General features: G+C 43.6%; 1 protein-coding gene across 1 annotated transcript; it reads right to left on the bottom strand.

Moving 5' to 3' along the window:
* Positions 1-3,441: 3,441 nt before the first annotated feature.
* LOC129077233 (ATPase PAAT-like) lies at positions 3,442-19,726 on the bottom strand. Its single transcript, XM_054581650.1, has 6 exons — positions 19,534-19,726; positions 18,588-18,791; positions 17,713-17,776; positions 15,386-15,592; positions 9,795-10,249; positions 3,442-3,957 (listed from the first exon to the last, which is right to left on the bottom strand). Exons 1-6 carry the CDS (start codon positions 19,695-19,697, stop codon positions 3,723-3,725), a joined length of 1,329 nt encoding a protein of 442 aa, XP_054437625.1. The 5' UTR covers positions 19,698-19,726; the 3' UTR covers positions 3,442-3,722.
* Positions 19,727-22,424: the final 2,698 nt, after the last annotated feature.

Genomic DNA, 22,424 nt, shown 5'->3' with positions numbered 1-22,424 from the left:
GACACGTCATTAAATCCAGGGGAGAGGACCCTTCAAAATGGGAGAGATTCGTTGTCAGAAGAAGTGATGTTCCCATCCAGGGAAGGCAAGCCCGTTACCTGTGAGCTAGAAGGTGCTTCCAGAACCTGGGGAACAGCTGGCCGTGGCACCTTCCCCATCCTGCTCCGCACGGAGCGCACGGAGCGGGCCTGCGGTTATCCGCAGGGTGATGCACGCTTGCGCTCCACTCTCCCTTCTTTGCTGTAATCCGATTTTGCATTTCTAGGAATCGGAGGGGAAGAAGAAATTAGATAGGAACTTGGGACAGGGGCAGAGAGCTCTCACCGCAGGCTGGTGCATGTTTGGTTGGCTCCAGCCCTAAACTTCCCAGATCCCCTTGACAATTGTAACAAATGGACTGAGAAGAAAAATCTAATCCCATGTGTGTGTCTGTCTTTTCCTAAGATCTCCAAAGTCACCTGTTTGTTCGGCCTTAAAAAGTAATGCACTCACGGTCACTCGGGACATCACCGCAGGCACGTCCATAGCCGCTGGGCCCTATCCAGACCTCCAGTGCTGTGACGAGTGTAAACTGACTCCTGGCTTTGATTCCCTGCCGCCATGCTTCTGTGATGTAAACGAGGGTCTCTGACTTGAGTGGGCACAAATATTCAAAGAGCAATATTTCTTTCCTAGTAGACTGTTTTATTATTCAAGTCAAGCTTTATACATTCTATAACGTACTATGTAACATTCATGTACTTGGGAATAAATGCAGTATTGAAGATAGTCCTCTCTGCCTCTGGTAATTTCTGCTGTTGTTAGTTATAAATGTACTTAACTTTGTGTATTACCCGCTTTGGGACTTGGAGCAACTAGCTTGTGATGTTCCATTACAATATAAGGAGAGTGGGAGTAGAACATAAAAGAAGGCATGTAGACAGTTGAACACAAAGAGCTATCATTGCTGCTGGATGCTTGGGAGGTAAAAAATAAAAGCATTTGAAAACTGTTTAGACTGAAGCTTCATAGCAGCCTCAGAAAAAAGGAAAACAACAATGTCTCCAAAGGAGACACATGTTTCCCTGGTGGTCAATTCCCTTTGGATCTGACCACAGGCACCCCCCTGAGAGACTGCGGATCGGGTGCCTCCCCTGGGGTGACCCTGGGCATGTGTGGGCATCTGAGGGCATGCTGTCCGGCCGACCTCTGTGTCCTCAGAGCCTTGGGCACTGAGTTGGCTCCGAGGGAGGAGGGCTTCCCCTGGGGGATCCTCCCCCACGGGCTCCCCTAGACTCTTGGGGGCAGGGCCAGGGCCACAGAGAGCGCCTGGGCCAGCAGGGGCCGAGGCAACAGTAAGAGTCCTCGGAGCAGGGCGGGCGGAGCTGTGGGAGAGGCTCCGAGGTGAGACCTGGGCCACGGAAGGGGGACCCGGCTCACTCCCAGCAGCCCGGGGTCTGGGCTGCTCTCTGCCACCAGAGGGGTGGTTTGCAGGTATCGCCATGGTGTCTGCAACCACCTGACCCAGGGGTTAGTCACAGGATGGGTACCTGGCCAGAAACACACACACATACACACAAACCAACCGAAAACCTGACCTGGGTGAGAGCCCTTGCGGGCGTGGATTTGCCAAGAACTTCCCGTGAAGAAAACGAGCCCCTGTAACCTAGGCGGAACCAGCTCCGTTCGCTGGTCCTCGGCGTGGCTGCTGTGCGGCCGTCCTCGGTGGACTGCAGACGCCGTCGCTCTCTGCGCCCACCTACCCCGCAGCAGGAGGGTGCGTGGGGGCCAGGGCAGTGCACATTAGGGTATCACATGAAAAACACAAACAGAAAGCCAACCTCGTCCCTAAATTACTTGGTATCCACTTTGGCCAAGCGGCCTGTGGGGGCCTTAACCTGACGCGAGACCCCTGCGGAAGCACATGGTAACAGCCCAGAGAGTTACAGGTAATGTCCCTGACAGGACCCCCACCCCCCCGGCAGCCCTTGTGATCAACATCTTCCCGTCTTCCCCTTGCGCCCCCTTAGATAAGACCCCACGGGGTGACCAGAAGTCCACCCTTGCTGGCATGAATTGACGGGCCCAGCCTCAGCCCCGGAACCCCGAAGCGCTCCACCCACGGGCCTAGTGGTCCTGACTCTCTCTCTGCCTGCACTGGGGCGTGACTTCCTGGCGTGTCCCCTCACGGCGTGCCCGGTACGTCCTCCAGGACCCACGGGAGAGAAGCTTCTATTTCAACTTCTCTTGTGGTCTTCTGTTAAACTGTGGCTCACAATCCGGCACCCTGTGCTCCACTTAACAAAGTCCTAACGTGCCTGAAGTTTATAGCATAGGCAGGGAAACCATTAAACGCGTATATTACATTTCGCATTGCTAAACATTTTTAAAATGATTGTGATCTTGCTCCCCGATTATGTTTCCTCATCGGATACTTGCTGAAAAATCTATCATTCACTCTTTAACCACCGAGGTTTATTTTCAGTCACGGTCCTTGCTCTGAAGGGTGGCTTGTGGCTACAGTCACAGGGAGGCATTTTGTAAATCAGTGAAGAGACCGCAGATACCAGAGGCTGGAGAACAGAACCGAAGGGCTCAGTCTGAAGGGACAGAGATGGCTCCCGAGTGACAAAGGAAACATCGCCCCATGGCTGTGAATGTTGTGAATGTCCCACAAATTAGAAAAGACTAGGAAAAACAATAAGCAAATCCTCACATGACTGTGGAGGCAATGTGTTCCATGTACAGTGTTACCTGTGTAGTATCATAAAATTGAATAAAGAATATATAAATAAGAAAGGGTCATTGAAAATAAAGCAATTCTATTAACTTAAGCTAAGTAGTTTCCAGAGCGGACTCATTTATTTTTTAGGTGCAAATACATCACCCGTCAGCACATACGCAATAGTTATAGTTCCTGAAAACTAAGCCCGCCAGCGCTGACGGCCACCTCCTTGGGTCACGTGCCTCGCCCCTTCCAGGCGGGGCCTCGGGCCATCACACTCTGAGGTCCCAGAAGGGGGCTCGGGACAGGGGAGCCTGTGTCCGCTCAGAAAAGCAGTGCGCTACGCTTTCGGGGTTGACACAAAACAAGGTAACTTCTCTTGCCTTACGGTCAACACTAAATCTAAAGTTATAATCCTAACAAGCAACAGGCTGGTTCTGACTTTTCGTTCCTATTTACCGCCACATTCTACTGAAACAAATGCCAGAGCAGTCCCAGAGTGTATGCAGAGGTGCCAAACATTGCTGCATCTTATTATGAGACAAACAATACAAAGTGTAAATTGTGACCTGAATTAAAGGTTCCAAGTCTTAAGTATCCAATTTTTCAAGAACATTTAGGAAAAAAAAATTATCAAATACTCTGAGCATTATTTTGTATACTTCCAGGACTATGAAATAAGATCTTTTATAAATAAAAATATACTTCTATCAGACATATTGCATTAGAAATCCTGAAAAATTTTAAACACTTCAACATCACAGAAGTACACATAAAGTTCTGTAAGAGTGAACAGTATTGCAAAAAAAAAAAATAACTTATGACCCAATCACGTCCACTCATAGTGCACAGAACTAGATTTACAGTAACAAGTACAGTTGAAATGAACATTGAGGTCACTTGTATAAGTAAGATGACAATTCTCAAATGACATTAAATGCTTGCTCTGACCTTTTTGGGTCTGGGCTCTGTAATAAATATGTAATAAATATCCGTAGTGTGCGGTGCCTGTGAGCACTTATCTTTCTCCGTTTGAAAGTCTTTCTGCAGAGTCACACTGTCTCAGAGGCATCCCCAGGGGCGGGGAGCTGGGGTTTTGCAGCAAGTCCACCAACAAAGCGATCTTATTGTCTATGTGCTCCTGGAGTTTATAGATTCTCTGGTCAATGTAGTCCATAAGTTTCTTTTCCATCAGTTCCATATTTTTAGAAAGAATCTTTTCTAAATAGGAGCAAACAGGTTGCTCACCCATCCTAAAAATAAATTTAAAAATAATATAATTATCCTTAATATTTTCACAAAAACAACCAAACTGTATGACCAGAGGCCAATATACATTGCTGAGATCTGTCTTCGCGACTGTGCTGTCTCCTTATATTTCTAGATTCTAAAATAGATGTGATAGGCAACCACAAACCTGAATGCCCTAAGTATTATTTCTCTAATTCTGCAAACATTTAAGCATACCATTAAAATGAGTATATAAAATGACAATAGGATTTTTACCCTCAAAGAACGAGTCTTTTCAAATGGTCTTTTTAATTTTGAACTCCAAATCAAAACTGATCTTGCTGAATTTTTTTAAATGTCTCTATGTGTGTCTTCCTAGCCCCTCCCCAAGCAATTTCAAGTTTTGTCTTTTTTCATCCACACCTTACTAAAGTACTAGAAGGCTCTTCTCTAATTTGAAAACATTTAAAAACAAATGTAACTGGACTGGGCAAATAAAACATACTAAAAAAAAAAATGCCAGTTTCTACAGTTCACAATGGATGAACACTAAGTCAGAATACACCACCACAAAATGCTGGCGTCTCCATGAGTTTTTCAGGGGTTCTATGATCAAGTTACTTTTATAATAATCCTAACATATTATTTGAACTTAACCTCCTCATATTCTCCTGAATGTACAGTGACATTTTCCAGAGGCTACCCAATGTATAATGTCATTGCCCTGGTGACTAACATAGAATGTATAGTTGTCTATTCTTCTGTTTCCTAGAATTTGCTAAGGTAGTAGGTTTTGGCTATAAATACTTTTCCAGACTACTCACTACTTCTACTGTGCTCCTACTAGCCATTGATTATACACGTTACAATGTGACAATTTGAGAATGCAACCAAAAGCTAACAGATTTGCATAAATTTATGTAAATTCTCACTAAACTTCTTAAAATATTTTTCCATATAAACTATGGTACTACATAATTGGTTTATTATTATCTTTAAACAAATATTTTATACAACCTACACGAACAAAGGTTCTTTAAAATCCTCAATTATTTTTAAGAGTGTGAAGACCAGAAAGTTTGAGGACCACTACTCTAGAGTATATGAAGATTTTCGACTGTACTTTCAAATAAGCATAGATCCATAGGAAATGGTAAAGGTACCAGAGTTCCCCAGTACCCTTCTCACCCAATGATTCCAATGGCTATGCCTTACCTACCTACTCACTCACCTTTCCTCTCACAGTGAGGAAACGGATGTTATATGTGTCATTTTCTCACAGGTACATTCATGTAAACATCACAATCAAGATGCCAAACTATTCCTGAACTACAAAGATCTCCCCCCTGCTACCCCTTTAATGTCACATCCACTTCCCAAATTCCCTCCATCTGTAATGCCTGGCAACCCCTAATACGTTCTCCATCACTACAATTTTACTTTGAGCAGGTTATGCAGGCCGACCTTGTTTTATTGTGCTTTGCTTTACTGTGCCTCACAGCGGGTGCATTTTTTTACAAATCAGAGGCAAGACCCTCCACCAGCAAAAAGATCGTGACTTGCTCTATTACCATACTCACTTGACTGCAGTGGTCTGGAACACACAATACTTCCAAGGTATGCCTGTACAAAGGGAATCATGGGAATCATACAGTATGTGACCTCTTGAGATTCTCTTGTCACTTGGCACACTACCCTTGAGAACCACCCAAGCATTTGTGTGTATCAGCGGTTCATTCCTTTAACTGCTGATTAGCATCCATGATATGGATATACCACTGTTTGTTTAACCATTCAGCCATTTTAAGACACTCTGGATGTTTCCCGTCTTGGGTTATTCTATACAAATAAAGCTTCTATGAACAATGGTATACAAGTTTTTGTGTGATCATAAGCTTTTCATTTCTTTGGGATAAATGCCCAGGAGTACAGGGTCTGTCCAGAAAAAGTCTAGCCATTGTTAATCAAATGAGAATGGTTTGCACAACAATTTAACCTGGCAGCCAAGGAGAGTGTTCCATGAACAATGACAACTTCACTGTACTAGTCAGTGTGGGTGGTAGACACTGTTGAGTAAGCATGGGTACTGTGTGGCTGTCACATTCAAAATGACTGAAGGAATAGAGCAAGGAATCTGCATCAGACTTTACTGTAAGCTTGAACATTCCTCTGCAGAAACTATCTGGATGACTCAGAAGGCCGCAGCTATGGGCAAGTGGTGATGGGCAGCTTCATCACGACAGTGCGCCCACTCATGCATCACATCTTATGCAGTTCTTTTGTGAAACATCAAATCACCCAGGTGACTCAGCCCCCCTACAGCCCAGATTTGGCGCCCTGTGACTTCTGGCTTTTTCCCAAACTAAAATCACTTTTGAAAGGGAAGAGATTGCAGACTGTCAATGAGATTGAGAAAAAATGCAATAGGGGGGCTGCTGGAGATTGGGAGAACTGTGTGTGGTCCCAGGGTGCCTACTTTGAAGGGGACTGAGGCGCCATTGTCCTAGGTATGTTTCTTGTATCTTCTTTAATAAATGTCTCTATTTTTCCTATTACATGGCTGGATACCTTCTGGACAGACCTCGTATGACTGCTGGGTCTCATGGTAACTGTATGTTTCATTTTCAAGACACTGCCAAAATATTCTTTAGGCTGGCCGTGCCATTTACACCCCCACCAGCAATGCAGGAGAGATTGGATTCTCCACACCCTCATCGGCATTTGTGTTGTTACCATTTTTTAGGTTTTCTATTGTAGTCATTCGAGTAACTTTGTAGTGTTAGCTTGCTGTGGTTTTTATTTTCATTTCTGTAAGAGCCAGGTGGTCAACTCTGATCATCTTTGCATGTGTTTATTTGCTATTTGTACACCCTCTCTGGTAAAATGTCTCTTTATGTCTTTTGCCCATGTTCTAATTGAATTTTTTTTTAAATTTTGAGTTTTGAGTTCTTTACATACAGGGTGGGGCAAAAAAAGGCTGAGTTGTGAGTATGTGAAACAGTTTGTTCTTTTTTTAATCCTCAGCTGAGGATAGGTTTTTTATTGATTTTAGAGAGAGGGAGAGAGAACCATTAATGTGAGAGAGAAACATCAATTGGTTGCCTCCCTTATGGGCCTCGACTGGGGACTGAACGCGTGACCATTTGGTGTGCGGGACGACACCCCAACTGAGCCACCCATCCAGGGCCACAGTTTATTCTTGCATTATTATTTATTAACTATTGTATTATTTTCCATACGAACAACTATAAGCCTACTTTTGCCCCACCCTGTATTTTAAATATTTTGTTGGACTTGTGATTTGCAAACATTTTTTTCCCATTTTGTAGTTTATATTTTAGTCCTCATAACAGGGTCTTTTACTGGGCTAAAGTTTTAAATTTTGATGGGTCCAATACTGCAAATTTTCAATTACTCTGCTTTTGGTGTCATATCTAAGGAGGTGTTTCCTAGTCTTAGGTTCCCAAGATTTTCTATGTATTACTAGAAAAGTTTTATAGCTTTATATTTTACATTTAGGTCCATGATCCATTTTGTTGAAATTTTTGCATATGGTATGAGGTTTACTTCATGGTTCATGTTTTGTCCTTGGGAAATCCAATTGCTCCTGCACTGTGTGTTATAAAGACTGCCCCACTGAATTGCTGTTGTGCCTTTATCACAAATCAGTGGGTCATAGTGGTATGAGGCTATTTCTGTGTATTCTATTGTATTGATCTGTATGTCTGTCCCTCTGCAAATATCATAGTCTTGAATATTGTAGCTATGTCTTAAAATCAAGTAGTGATTTTTCTCACCTTATTCTTTTTCAAAATTGTTTCAGCTATTCTATTTCCTTTATCGCTCCATTTCCAAATTTTAGAATAATCTTGTCTGTTTATAAAATCTTGCTGAACTTTTGGTAGAAATAGATCAATTTGGGGAATACTGACATTTTTACTATGTTGAGTCTTTAACTCCATGAATATGGTACATCTCTCCACTTATTTAAGTCTTCTCTGATTTGCTTCATCCGGATCTTATAATTTACAACCTATAGATCCTGCATATATTTTAAGTTTTTATATATTTTTATAATTATTTCTAGTTATATATTTTCTATGGATTTATATGTACTTTTATGAATCTCCTTTTCTTTAGAGCAATCTAATTTTGGTACCAGGGTATATTGGCTTTGTAAAATAAATTGAGAAGTCTTCCCTCCTCTTCTATTTTTTTTAAGTGTATAAATTTGGTGTTCTTTAGATGTTTGGTAGAATTCTTCACTGAAATTACCTGAATCTGGATGTTTCTTTACATGAGATTTCAAATTATGAATTCAGTACTTTTAGTGGTTATAGGACTACCTTGTATTGTTTGTATATTTCATCTTGGTTGAGTTTGAGAGTCTGTGGTTTTTAAAAGACTTAATCTATTTCTTCTAAGTTGTCATTTATGAGCATAATTCACAATATTCCCTTACGATTTTAATGGCCCAAGAACTTGTAGTGATAGCTCCTGTTTCATTTGTGATATTGGTGATATCTGTCTTTGGCAGATTTGTTAGCTAGCCCTACTAGAAGAATATCAATTTTACTGAAATTTTTAAAGAACCCGCATTTTGCTTGATTTTATTTATTGTTTTCCATTTTATATTTCATTGATTTCCACTTTTTCATTTGTTTGTTTGTTTGGGGTTTATTCTGCTGGGCTTTTAAATTAAAAACTCAATTTCTTTGATGATTATAGGGTTATTCCAATTGTCTATTTCATCTTGGCTGAGTTGTTATAGTTTTGTGTTATTGAGACCTCTCCCCTTAAGAATGCAAGCTTTTAGTGCTATAAATATTCTCAGCACTTTTAGCTGTACCCCATAGAGTTTGATCTGTTGTATTTTCATTAACTACCATGTACTTTTTAAAATTTCTGTTGAGATTTCCTTCTTGAACCATAGATTATTTACAAGTGTGTTATTTAATCTCCAAATGTTTGATACTTGTCTTTTCATTGATTTCTAGTTGGATTGGATTTATTTATGGTCAGAAAACATATTTTGTATGATTTTAATCCTTATAATTTTGGTTAGGTTTACTTTATGGTAAGATATAATCTATCTTTGTGAATCTTCCATGGACACTTGGGAAAAAATGTGTTTTCTGCTACTGTTAGTGGGGTTTTCTGTAGATGCCAATTAGATTCTGCTGGTTGGTGGTATTGTTTAGTTCCAAACTAATACTACCACCTCATTTTCAGATGAAAACTCTAAAATAGGGGAGATTAAAGAGTGGCAAAGTGGTTAAGCCAAAACTATGACCAGAGTCCTACTTCCTGTCTAGGACACTATTTTGACACACACTGTTATGTAAAGGATAGAGAACATACAAAATAACGGGAGTATAAAATCAGGGGATAAGAGACTGTTTACTATAAATAAAGGTCATCCTAATATAGTTTTGATTATTCCAAAATTAGCCTAAGTCATAGATGACCAAAAAGAAAAATCTGTTACAATGGTATGCCTAACATATCCAGCCAAAAAAAGTACAAATAAAAACATAAAGATGATGAGCCCATAGCTCTTCTCTCTTGATGCAAATAACTTTCAATTCCAACCTCTGTTGGATGGTTGTAACCCTTTCACAAAAATCCCTGAGACGTCCACACACCTCTACTTCAGGCACCTCTTTCAAAGCAACCAATTTCCCTTTGTGTAAACGTTATTCCTTGTAAGCCTGTTAATGGTAAAATGTAAAAGCTCCTGAAATTACTTCTGGGAACTGATTAAGCACTCAGGCAGTACTCCTTCAGACAATCATTTCTCTTCTGTTGATTCTCCCACCTACCAGATCTAAACTATGTTAGTTGTAAAATAAATACTTACGCAGCCCCGGCGACGCCGTCACTGGGCTTGGAGACGCCGCCCGGCCCCTCGGCGGGATGGCCCACACGGAGACCGTTAACCTGACCGCACAAGTTCTGGAGAAAAGGCAGCAGCTCTGAGGGAGGTAGAGCGGAGCGGTCACTTGCTTTCTTTGGCAAGAAAGAACATACCGCGTTCTTAAGATCAGTCTCAGGAAAGCAACGGTTCTGTGGCACAATGTGACCCGCCTGGGGGTTTGAAACGTTTCCGCCACCGGGGGGCTGGGCGCTTCTGTCAGCGTGCGCTTTTGGGTCTTCAGGCGCGTTTCCAGAGGTCAAGCCAGCCCCGAGCGGGAAAGGTGCGGGGGACGGGCTGTCCGGGGCGCCGGACGCGGACGGCGACTGCAGGCCCATCACCCATTTGCACGCAGTCTTGCCCAAGACCGACTGGAGCTGCTCTCCAATGGAACGGCAGTTCTAAGCCAGGTAAAGAAGTAAATGTTACCATCAATAGTAAGCGTAACGACAGCTCACTTGCGGAGTAAGTTAGAATCAGGCCGTGTGCATTCTTTCACGGGACCCTCAAAACGTCCACAGGAAGGAAGCTCCCCTTACTCTCCAATACTAAGTGGAGGAGCCCAAGGTTGGAGGGGACGTGGCCAAGTCACACAACTGGCCAGTGGTAGAGCCAGGCCACCTAACGCGGGTCAGGGCTTTGACCATTTGACTGTAGTTTTTCCTAAGGAAGATGTTAAAGTGAATACGAGCATACTTACTAAAATCGCATTAGCGTATTTTAATATTTCCGCTACAAAGGCCTTCTTGGTTGATGGTAATAAAATGTAATACTTCCAATCCAGTCACAGTAATTGGTCATTTTCATAGTATTAAATAGCATCTGTCAACTTTACACGCGGTAAGCCAACTAAACACATCTTTAGCAACTATTTTTTTCATGGAAGATACACCAAATAGCTATATACTTAAAGTGTGATGGCCCATGGGTAAATGTGTGACATTTTTCAATGACCAAAATGAGCTACCTTTGGGCTACGTCTGCATTAATGCTCTGTAGGACAACAGATTATGTTTTGTGGCCTCAACTCGCCTGAGTATCTTGTCTTTGAGAAAATGGAGCCCATGCGCTCATTCAGTACATTAGGTGACAACTGGATGCTAGGCACCCTGATACACATTCCCATTCAATTATTCTAAATGGCTACAGTAGAAAAAAGGCCTGCACATTTGAACTGCAAATACAAGAACGTTAATTAGCGAGACCTTCGAGAAAACAGGCAACCCCAGGGCCGGGTGAAGCAGGGAGAGGTCTGGGACGGCTGACCCAGCCCCCAGGTCCCCCCACTCCCCTGGGGACAGGCCCTGCCCACACTAACGGAGGAAGGTTCTAAGCAGGGTGTGTGGTCCTGCCACCTCCACCGAAGCAGTAGCTCTGGTCATGAAACAGCCCCTTGTATGCTCAGATAGTTAAGGGGTTTCCACGACGTTTTCCAGGGAGACGTTCTGTAGACTGCTGGTTTGTTCAACAAGAAGCACTCCTGCTTATTGCTGCACGAGGTATTGCCCTGGGAGAGTCACTCCCAGATACGGCTTGCTCACTAGGAGGGAGTCTTTCTCTAGCACGTTCAGAAGATTTCCCGGGATCACCTTCTTTCTCCCCCAGGGAGTTCCCCAAATGTCCCCATATATAATCATTGAGCATGTGTGTGGGGAAAGCAGGTTACAACCCACGAGTTGGCAGGGAGAGCTTGTATTTGTTCCTGTATGCCAAGGAAACTCGTGAGGCAGTCACGTTAAGGTGGGGAATAAGAGGACAAGGAAACACTTAGAAAATTTACTTAATGCCCTTCTGAATTGATTACAATTCCTGGCAAAGAAACCACATTATATTTGGAATTAAATTAAAAAAAAAAAAACCCGGACATTAAAAACATGGTAAAAATAATCTACTATCTATTTCATTCTTTTTCAAAAGTCAAGTTTTTCAAACATAAAAATTATATGCTTGTATCTAGTAAATCAGTCCATGAACTGATTTTTATGCATTAACCCCCTATAATGCTTCCAAAATCTTAACAAAAAAAAATTTCTTCTTGTTTTCATGTTTTCAATCTCTGTCTCCACTGGATCCTTCCCCTCACGGATTTGTTCTTAAAATATAAACCAAAAGGCTCACGTGGAACGTCTGTGTAAAATACTTATTCCTGGACGCCCCCTACCCTCCAGGCAGCTGGTCACCAGTTCAAAGAACAAAATTTAAGTCAGCACATATTATAAAAACCCATTTAATTAGAATATTTTTGGTATCCAAAAAACTAAGATGGCGGAGGAGTGAGTGGAAGTCACACTGACCTCCTCCCAGGACCAACCTGGAAATACAACTAAATTGTGGAGAAATCACCTCGAACAAATAACTGAACAATAGCAAGAGAGGAGTCTTATAACCTCGGACAGACAGAAGAATCAGCTTTAGCACAACCTAATTGTAAGGAGTGCAGTAGAGACTCGAGAAGGTGGGCAGGGCGCCCACTCGCAGCAGCACCAGAAGGATATTGAAACAGCCAGTTGGATCCCCCTGAGAAGAGCAGGGTCTGAACCATAAGCAGGGATCTCTAGCCTACAGCACCAGAGCCCAAAAAGTACACAGATAACAGCCACCTGCGAAAAGTGGCAGGGTTGCTCTCTGCCAGAGACAGGTGGCTAGAGAAGCAAAGAGCCATTTAAAGGGCCAACGCATAAATTTCTATTTGCAGCCACTTACCCTGGTCTCCAGCAAAAGCAGGGGAGAGTGGGGCTGGAGACGCCTAAGGAGAGACTGGAGGCGGAGGCTTTGGGGAGAGTACTGAGAGAGTAGCTGGTGGGATCCCAGTGCTGACTCATTTCCCATGCGGTGGCAGCCATCTTGCTCAGGCAGATCACACCCCTGAGCGGCAGCAGCGGGAGAGGACCCAATAGCCCCGCCCCCAGGAGGCCTGGCTTTGGCCTGGTTGTGCTAAAGCCTGACGGCTGAGTACACAGTGGCAGCCACAGATAGTAGATCCTTGGCTAAAGGGGGCACAAAGTGGTCTAGAGCCACTTGAGGAGAGACTGGAGATGGAGGCTTTGGGGAGAGAACTGAGAGAGTAGCCAGTGGGATCCTGGTGCTGACTCATCCCCCATACGGTAGCAGCCATCTGGCTCTGGCAGACTACTCCCCTGAGCAGCAGCGTCAGAGGACCCAATAACTCCACCCCCAGGAGGGACTCTGCCCTGCCCTGTAGTGTCTCTAAGCCTGACTGCTGAGGGCAGAGTGACTAGATTAACAACTGAAGGAGGGAGCCATAGACAGTAGATTCCTGGAATTCTTGAACAGACTGGCTAAGGTCAGACAGGGTCAACATCTGACATCATCAGAGGCAGATCCAGAAAGAAAAACAAACAGCAGTCTCCTACCATAGAAATTCATACCACAAAGTCAGGAAATCAAGAGAGATCAATTGAAGAAGCAGAAACAAAAAAGAAGAGTCTCACAAATAATGGGAAGTCAGAGAAACACCCCCCAGTCGGAGGGATAGGAGGAATCCCCAGAAAGAGAAATAAATGAAATAGAAGCAAGTAAACCAGCAGATATTGAGTTCCAAACAATGGTTCTAAAGAAGCTCAATGAGCTCGGTGAGCTCAGAGAGAATTACAAAAAACTACAGGGAAACTACGAGGAGCTTACTGCAAACCATATCAGCATGAAAAAAGACATAGAAACTATCAATAAGAGACAAGAGGAAATGAAGAATACTATGTCTGAATTGAAGGACACAGTAGAAGGAATCAAAAAAGCTCCCAGAAAGAGCAAGAAAATGAAAATTAAAATGAAAAAAGGCTCAAAAAGAATGAAGAGGCATTTAGGGAAATGCAAGACAACCTGAAACCTAACAATATCCATATAATAGGGATACCAGAAGGAGAAGAAGAGGAGCAAGGGATAGAGAACCTATTAGGGTCGCATTCAAGAGGAACCCAATGAGGCCCACTCCAAGACACATCATCATTAAAATGGCAAATATCAAAGACAAACAGAATCCTAAAGGAAGCAAGGGAGAAAGAGGTAGTAATATATAAGGGACCTCCGATATGGCTACCAGGTGACTTCTCAACAGTAACACTACAAGCCAGAAGGGACTGGCAAGAAATATTCCAAGTAATGAAAAGCAAAGGCCTGCAACCAAGATTGTTCTACACAGGAAGGCTCTCAATTAAAATGGAAGGCAAAATAAGGAGCTTCTCAGACAAAAGAAGGCTAAAAGAATACACCTCCACCAAACTAGCATTGTGAAATATGCTGAGGGGACTGCTTTAAGAAGATGAAGAAAAAGGGTCTATGAATACCCAGTTCCTTTCACAGTCACCAATACTTGATATTACCAATATTTTTAATCCTTATAAATCTGATTGTGACAATGACATACATGTTATTTTAATTGTTACTTTTTATTTTTTGAAACTAAACCTGTTTTTATGTACTTCTTGCCTATTTCTATTATTTTTTAAAAAAGCTTTAAATGACTTTTTGGTATTCTTCATCCATTTTTTGATTAAATGTTTGTAGAATTTTTTCACTGAAAAAAAAATCAAATGAAAACAAAACAACTATTAACCCTTTTATAGATGTGTTGCAAATACTTTCCTATTATATTACATGTCCTTTACCTTTTTTTACATGAATATTACTGCATGGCCTTAAATGTCATATTGTCAATATTTTACTTTATAGCTTCTGGGTTTGAATATGTTACTTCAGGGTAAGAAAAATATTATATTGTATTTTTGCCTAAAACTCCTTATATTTTACATATTTTTTAACTCACCTGAATATTTGTTGTATAATGTGTGAAATAGGACTCTATATTTGTTTTATTTCAAGTAATAGTGATCCATGAACCTTATATGTTGAATAAGTCTTATGTTCCCCATTGATTTGAAATATCAATTTAATCACATGTTACATTGTTAGAAAGATATATACTTTTGTTTCTAGAATGCTCATTTTATTTCATTGATCTACTTGATTATTTCTGTACCGGTGTCATGATTGCTGAAACTTTATAATAGATTTAAATTTTTTAATATTTTATAATGGATCTTGACATTAAAAAAATAAATAAATAAAATCAATCTGCATTAAAAAAGAAAAGAAAGAAGGAACTCGTACCTTTTGCGACAACATGGAGAATATTCTGCTAAGTGAAATAAGCCAGTCGGTAAAAGACAAATACCATATGATCTTACCTATATGTGAAATCTATTCAACAAAATAGACTAATGAACAAAATAAAGCACAGCCAAGGAAACATGGAGCAGACTGAAAGAGACCAGAGGGGATGGGGAAGGAGGACAATGGTGGAAAGAAGGGGAAGGGACTAGACAAAGAACATGTATGAATGACCCATGGACACGGACAGCAGAGTGGGAATTGACTGTGGGAGGTGGGGACGGGGTGGGATGGGCGAAGGAGGGCAAAGGGGGAAAAACTGAGACAACTGTAATAGAATAAACATGATTTAAAAATAAAATAATTAAAAATATTTTTCATATGTTAAAAAACAATCCCCTTCTGCTTACCTGCTGCTGAAATCTAACCATACTCATCAGTTGCTGAGCACCCGGTGACAGCTTGGACCCCATGGACTCCATGATGGTTTGGACCCTCTCGAGGTCTATCGCTGCTCCCACAGCTGGAGAGCGCGTCGAAGAATTTGCTGAAGCTGGTCTCACATGTACCACAACCTTACTGATGAACACACGCTGCTTTTCACCAAAGGAGAGCAACTGTTACAACACAAAAAGGTTCCAGGGAAAATAATATTAAACAATAATCACTACTTAAGGTCACTTTTTTTTTGGTACAAACTAGCACCAGTGAAATATTTGGAAAAGCAGATATAAACTTTAAATACATTTTCATTTTAAAGTTTTGCCTATAATTGTAAAGGTCGGCACTTCCAATTTATTATGAAGCTCAGAAGAAGTATTTATGAAAAAGAATGCCATTTTCAAACTGAAAAAATATAGATTATACAAAAAGGGCTAAAATAAAGTTTCATTTTCATAATTTAAGTAATAAAAATAAACTATGCCAAAATGATAACCTACTAGATAACCTTCTAGATAAAGCTAGGTAGAATACAAAATAAGGCTATTCAGAAGATCTTGCACAGTATGTATTAATATCCTAAATATAAGTCAGTCTTTTAGGATTCAGAATTTTAAGTGAAAGTCAGACAGTCTAACATTGCCTGCTGGTTCACACATAAAAAAGATGAGGTTAAGGGTGATTTTCTAATTTGTCAAAGGATCACCCAATTAGAAGTCAAACTTAGAACTTAGCTCCTCTGGCTTCTAAGCAGTGTTCAAACTGTGCATCAGTAACTATTATGTTCAACTTTTATTTAGTATTGTCCCAGAACAAGCTTTAATAGATTTATAATTTCCCTACATGAAATGATGCTTTGCGCTCCCGTGTACTTTCACAGAACAGTTACAAAAATAGTTACCTTCAGAGACACACACAGAACCAACCGTATGCAACATGAAGACATAGGTCAACCATATCCATGATCCAAAAACTGAGTATGGGGAGTATGGTACCAAACAGGTGACTGTCCTTAATATTAAGAAACCTCCCACTTAAGTTTATACTCTTCCCTCCCAACCTCCCTTTTATCCCCTTTTCACTTTTTAATCCTGTATCTTTCCTTACCACTGAATATTACACATATTTTACTCTTCGAGTTGGCCTATCGTCCGTCTTATCCACTAGGCAACATCAGGGCAGTCATTCCAGTTTGTTATATTACTGCTAACTATGATACCGTCATCGGTAGGCAGTCATATATTTGTTGAATGAATATTTCATGTTAAATGAATGAATCACCTTATTTGAATAAATGTGGAAGCTATTACTATATATTATCTAAAAGAACATTGTGAAATAATCAGTTCTGTGAATATACCACCTGCCTGCTTTTTACTGACACAGTTTACATGACAACAATCAACCCATTTAAAGTGCAAAATTCGGTACATTTTAACATACAAGGGTATTCGCAGGGTTGTATAACCATTACAATTTTAGATGCCCCAAAGCAATCCTCTACCATCGGCATTCCCTCCCCATTCCCCCGCGACCCCGACTCCTACCCTCCAGCCCTTGACAACAACTGACTGACTTTCTGTCTCTGTGGATTTGCCTATTCTGGCTGTTTCACATACATATGGAATCATACAACATGTGGTCCTTTGCGACCGACTTCTTTTATTTTCAAGGTGCAACCATGCTTGTAGTATGCATCGGTAATTCATTGCTTTTTATGACTGAATACTTTTCCATGTTACGGGTATACCGTATTTGTTTACCCATTCGTTAGGTGATGGGTATTCGGGCTGTTCCTACCTTATGGGTGTTAGAAATGGTGATGCTATGAACATCCATGTCCACAGGGAGGATTTACTAATTTTTTTAGCTCTCTGATTTATCCATGAGTTGGTTCCAGAGCGATAAAGAGATTTGCCCACTGTCACTGAGCTATAGTCTGCAACAAAGCAGAACTAATAATCTGGGCTTATGATGTCCAGCTCAGTATCCTTTCTCTAGATTTCAGACACATCCCAAAAGTTCACCTCTACGTACTTTTCATTCTCAAGACACCAGTTCAAATTCTTTTAACTTCTAGATACTGTTCTCTGTAACTTCTCTAACTCTTTCCAATTTTTTTTTTTAATGTAATGGAGCCAAAACTGCTGGTAGTTGTCTCGAGAGTATTGTTTTATATAAAGATAATCAGGAACAAATTTGGACTAACTGTATTACCAAACCAACAGAAAATAAGCACAAATTATACAAAAGCACCTGCATTTGTCAAATTAGTTAAAATTTAGTGATGACTTACCTTGATTTTACAAGCAAGAGTGGAAGACTCCAATTTTAAATACTTTTTGTAGAAAATAGGTTCACTAAAAATGAAATGGAATTTAAATTATTTTTACTTTTATCACCATTTTTAATAGTTACACTTAAAAATGAACCGTTTCTAGGCCAATACTTAACCCCTGAGGCTCAATTTGTCTGGCAAGGGACAGAGCTGGGAGGCCCTCCTCAGGTAAGGAGCACTGTGTCTGCTCTTTCTACCTTAGTGAGAGAATTAAATGAGATAATGTATATAAAACCATGTAGCACAGAGAATATAGTAAAGCTCAATAAATGTATCTTTTATTTCCAATATGCACAATATATAAAATAGTCCATATTTTGAGTTATGCTAAGCAGAGTTTAGGTAGGAACCTTTGTATAAGAGCCTAAAGGAAAAAAAATCATATTGTGACAGGATGAATTATGGATTAAAAGGGCTGATGTGGCACAGTCTTGGAATGTCTTTCTTCCAAAAAGAAAAAAAATGTTCAAAGTTGCAGGCTGACGGTCAATTAACTTCTGGAAAACAGACCATCGTGCGTTCATGGAGAAAGCCGAGCAGCAGCAACACGAGTCACACTCCCGTCCAGTCTATACAGTCTGACTGCCTGGTACAACCCTCTCGTCACTTGCCTTCTGTTGGCTCTAAATTTCCCTACTCAACAATGAGAAAGCTGGTCTACATGGTCTCAAAGATCCCTTTAAGGTCTAAAGTTCTATTCCTGCAAGTATGTTTTTATCTTCTCCCCCTTAATGGTCTGGCACCAATGTGAGAGAATCAATACGTCCTGCAAAAGGTGAGGAGAATAAAAACACTGCTTCGGAAGAACACTCGCACAGGCACGAGGCACGCACCTGTTCTCCCGAACACTACAAACAGCCTTGCCCCGACTGGTGCCGCAGTACTCCTCCCCTAAGTACACTTCCATATTTCTCGCCGAACTTAAAATGCCAACACACACGATTTCTTCACCTCCCTCAGGGTCACCTCGCAGGTAAAGGAAGCAGGGGCTTTCCTCTTGGCTGTTCAGGCTCCTCTGCAAAATCACCACATCCTGCCTGCAAAGAACGTTCAGACTATTATGCAGCCTAGTTCTCCGAACACTGTTATTTACCTACTTGCTAAGCCCTCAGTACTTCTTGCAGTCACTTCCATTTGCCTCTGGGGTTCACGCACCTCCCCAAGCCCCCCGCAAACGCTCAATACAAATTCATCAAGAAACGGATACTTGGGACACGCGGGCTTCCCCCTACGTTTTCCCCTTGATCATCGACATCATACTCAATCCCCTGCAATTGCTTCTCATTCAGTTTAAAGCTCGCTGGCCACCACTTCTGTGCTCAACAGTGGGAAGCACAATACGATAAAAGACAGTGTATTTTTTCCAGAGTAACAGGACGGAGATTCCCGACTGTTGGCATTCTTTTTTACGCCTCTTTTGGTTGACAGGAGGTGGGCAGGAGCTTTCTGTTTACTTGGGGATCAAGGCGGATTACGGCTGTGACAGGTGCCGTCCAGGGCCGACCTGAAGGACCGTAGACGCCTGAGACTTTCCCGGTCACCCGCCCCCAACGCCCTGCGCCCGGCACGCGCGCCACGCAGCCGTCCCCGCCCGCCCGCCACCCGGGCCCTGCCTCTCGCCCACGCCGGCCCTGGCTCCCAGCACTGACCGCTCACCAGCTCCGCTCCCGGATCCCCGGCCCAGACCCTCTGCCCTCACGGCCCTCGCCTCCCCTCCCAACTCCCCCAGGAGCCTGGCTGTCACGGAGCAGCAACCCCGTCCCCGCAGGCCAGGCGCACCCTGGGGCAGCCGGCGCCAGCAGCTCATCCCAGTCCAAGTCCCGGGCGCCGAGACCAGCTCCGGTGACAAGGAGGCTCCGGTGCAGGGCCCCGCATGTGGCATCCCAGGAGGAGGCGAGCGTCGGGCGGCGGGTCGATCGCCCGTCCTCAGTCTCGGTCTCCATTCGGCCGCCGCCAGTCCAGGACAACCCCGGAACCTGTCTCCCGGAGGAACCTCCGCCAGGCCGGAGGAGGGGGGAGGGGGCGTGATCAAGCCGAGCAACTTCCGGCTGGTCGCGCTTCAGACCCAGAGCCTCGGCGTCTTCGCTCCCGCTGGGACAGAAGTCCGTGCGGCAGAGACGCGCGCGCGAGCCAGCCCGCTTCAGCCGCGGGGTTCAGCACGTGCCGGGAGACCCCAGCCTTGGGCGGAGCCTGCGCACTGATAGCCCCTCCTCCTACCCCGCCCCCGGGAGCTGTGCGCAGGCGCGGTGCGGTGGGCCTGGGAACGAGGTGGGCAATTTGACTTCGCCCCGGGAAAAAAGACAGGCGCTGGGAGGCTGTTGCCGGGCGGCCGGGGCGGGTTGATCCAGGGCGGAGAGTGGGTCGTCTGGCAGTTGTGGTGTGGTCGCTCCACGCGCCCTGAAGGACTTTTTCCAGACCCTGCGCAGTGGACGGCGCGGCTTTCTCGACCACAGCAGTGGAGCGCGCGGCGGCCCGGGCCGGGCGTGGAGCTGGCGTTCTCTTTTCACTCTTCCTTGTGTGCCACACACGTTCTCTCGCTAGATGGTGACGAGGGGTAAGCTGGCGGTGTGGCTTTGCCAGGCGGGGCTTGAGCGGAGCTCCGCGGCGGCGGCGCCGGGGTAGTGGTGTCTGAGGAAGCTTTGGGGCGCGCCGGGCGGGGCGCCATCTCCCTCCTCGCTGACGCCGGCTGGGGGCAGTGGCGCCGGGAGATGGAGACCCCTGCGCTCAGGCCGCAGGACCGCGGTGGCTCGAGCCAGAGGGAGATCTGCACCGCGGGGTCTGCACCCCTGGCCTTGGCAAGAGCGAGCAGAACGGGCCCGGGGTCTCCGGTGAAGCCGAATCCGAGCTGGGAGCGGAAGGGTTGGAAAAGTAGAGCAGGCGGGACTTTGCAGATGCCCGGCGGGACATGAAGGTAAATGGTGATGCCACTTTGCCGCCTTCTCTCTCCGTCACCTCAGCCTGGCCAGAGCCGGCCACCCCGTCCCTGCATCTTATTCTGACGGCCGCGTACACCCCGCATGTTCACAGACGCCCCACGCAGCTCTTGATCTGTTCCCTCTGCCTCTGGCCATTCTGTGGGTAGATTTCATAAGGGCCGTCAACCCAAACTGGGAAAGGAATATTCCCATCTTTACCTCGCACCGAAAGTTTACATTTCAATGTTAGTAAAATAGCAAACCGCAGCAGGCTTACCAGCACCTGTCCACTTGTCACTAAGATAAATCCCCGGCATTTTCACATCACATTAGTGTTTTTACCGCTGCCTTAAAACTTGATCACAACTTCAACAGTGTAGCCATTGGACTACCTCTACAACTTTGTGTATACATCAGTTTTATTGCGGTGTAATTAACATACAATAAGAGTCATAGTTTTTAGTAAACAGTCCTTTGCCTTTGACAAATGCATGTAGTTAGAAAGTGAACTTGGCCGGTGCGCACATGCCGCAGCTCCTATGTGGTCGTTACTACACCTGCCAGTGCATTGGGCACTGCGTCTGTTTGTAAAGAAGCACATATAGTCCATGTCATACGTTTGGTTTTGAAAATATTTTGTGACTATTTTTCAGTTTACTCAGTTTCCTTTGTAACATTATATATTTTATGCTGTATATCTAAACGTGTTACTCAGAAAAGGGTCTGTAGGCTTCACCAGGCTGTCTTGTCCGTGACACAGAAAAGGGTAATCAAGCATCTGCTGTTGTCCCTTTCCCCACCGGCTCCCTCAGAGTTTGACACAACACAAGCACCTCTGGGCCTGCAGGGACTGGGTGGCTTAGTCATCGACAGGCCAGAAAGTGGCACAGTGGTGCCGAGTCCGCAGTTTGCTCCCCTTGATTTAGTTTAGCCTCATTGCATATTTCTAAAATAGTTGGCGGAGGAAGGGATTGGATAGGAATTGGGCTACAGCATACAAATTTGGGGGGTGACACACCATTCAGACCATAGTAAACCTTCTTATTGGCAATTGACCCCCATTGTCATTTGAAATACAAAGCAGTTGCCAGATAAAGTAACTTTTCTTCCATGGCGGCCCTGAGACTGACTTTCACAATTCCCTTGCCCAGGTGTTGGTCTTGCAGGGTAAGCAATTTAAATGGACCAGTTGCATGTAACTGTAGGTAAAGGAAACTTCAGCATCTCCCCAGTTCCTCCTCCCTTTCCCTCATTGCCATGTCCACGTTTTTAAAGTTGGCACCATCCTCTGCATTGGATGTGGCAGCCCAGAATTTTGGTTTTCTGCTCATTCTGAGAAGGTCTCTCCAAATGCTTTCAGAGGAGACGTTTCCAAAGGTTAGAGGAAAAAACCCACGACGGATGACAAACTTGAATTCGAGTCCACCTGTCACTTATACCTGTTCTATACCTTTGGCCTCCAGGGAAACATCAGTGCCGGCCATGTATAGATTTATGTGAGAATGTAGCAGCTGTACGACCAGCTGTTTATTAGCAACTTCAAAAGAGGAAGTATTCCCTTACCTCCTGCAGGGCGTCCTGCAGGCAAGACCATAACTAAAGGCCTTCACTGGATAATCTGAACACTTAGGACAGGGTAGGCACTAGTAATTACTTGTGGAATCAAATTGGCATTGCTTTTCTCGACTGTTTGTTAAGATTATAAATGAGTTGGCATTACTGAATTTTTTTTTTTAAATTTAATCCTCACCCAAG

This window comes from Pteronotus mesoamericanus, unplaced genomic scaffold (genome assembly GCF_021234165.1).
Source record: "Pteronotus mesoamericanus isolate MK-2021 breed Mesoamerican mustached bat unplaced genomic scaffold, CSHL_Meso_final contig_657, whole genome shotgun sequence".
NCBI classification, from domain to species: domain Eukaryota; kingdom Metazoa; phylum Chordata; class Mammalia; order Chiroptera; family Mormoopidae; genus Pteronotus; species Pteronotus mesoamericanus.
Note: the sequence above shows the minus strand (reverse complement) of the source record. Positions and strands in the feature narration are given on the sequence as shown.

Bases quoted from the DNA above. Each gene is read 5' to 3' on its own strand.
- LOC129077233 (XM_054581650.1), bottom strand. From the start codon at position 19,697: ATGGAGACCGAGACTGAGGACGGGCGATCGACCCGCCGCCCGACGCTC. The intron at 15,593-17,712 runs GTAAGTCATCAC...GTGTTGTAACAG, and splicing joins CTCTTGCTTGTAAAATCAAG to TTGCTCTCCTTTGGTGAAAA. The intron at 10,250-15,385 runs GTAAGCAGAAGG...TACCTGGCTTAG, and splicing joins TGGTTAGATTTCAGCAGCAG to AACTGCCGTTCCATTGGAGA.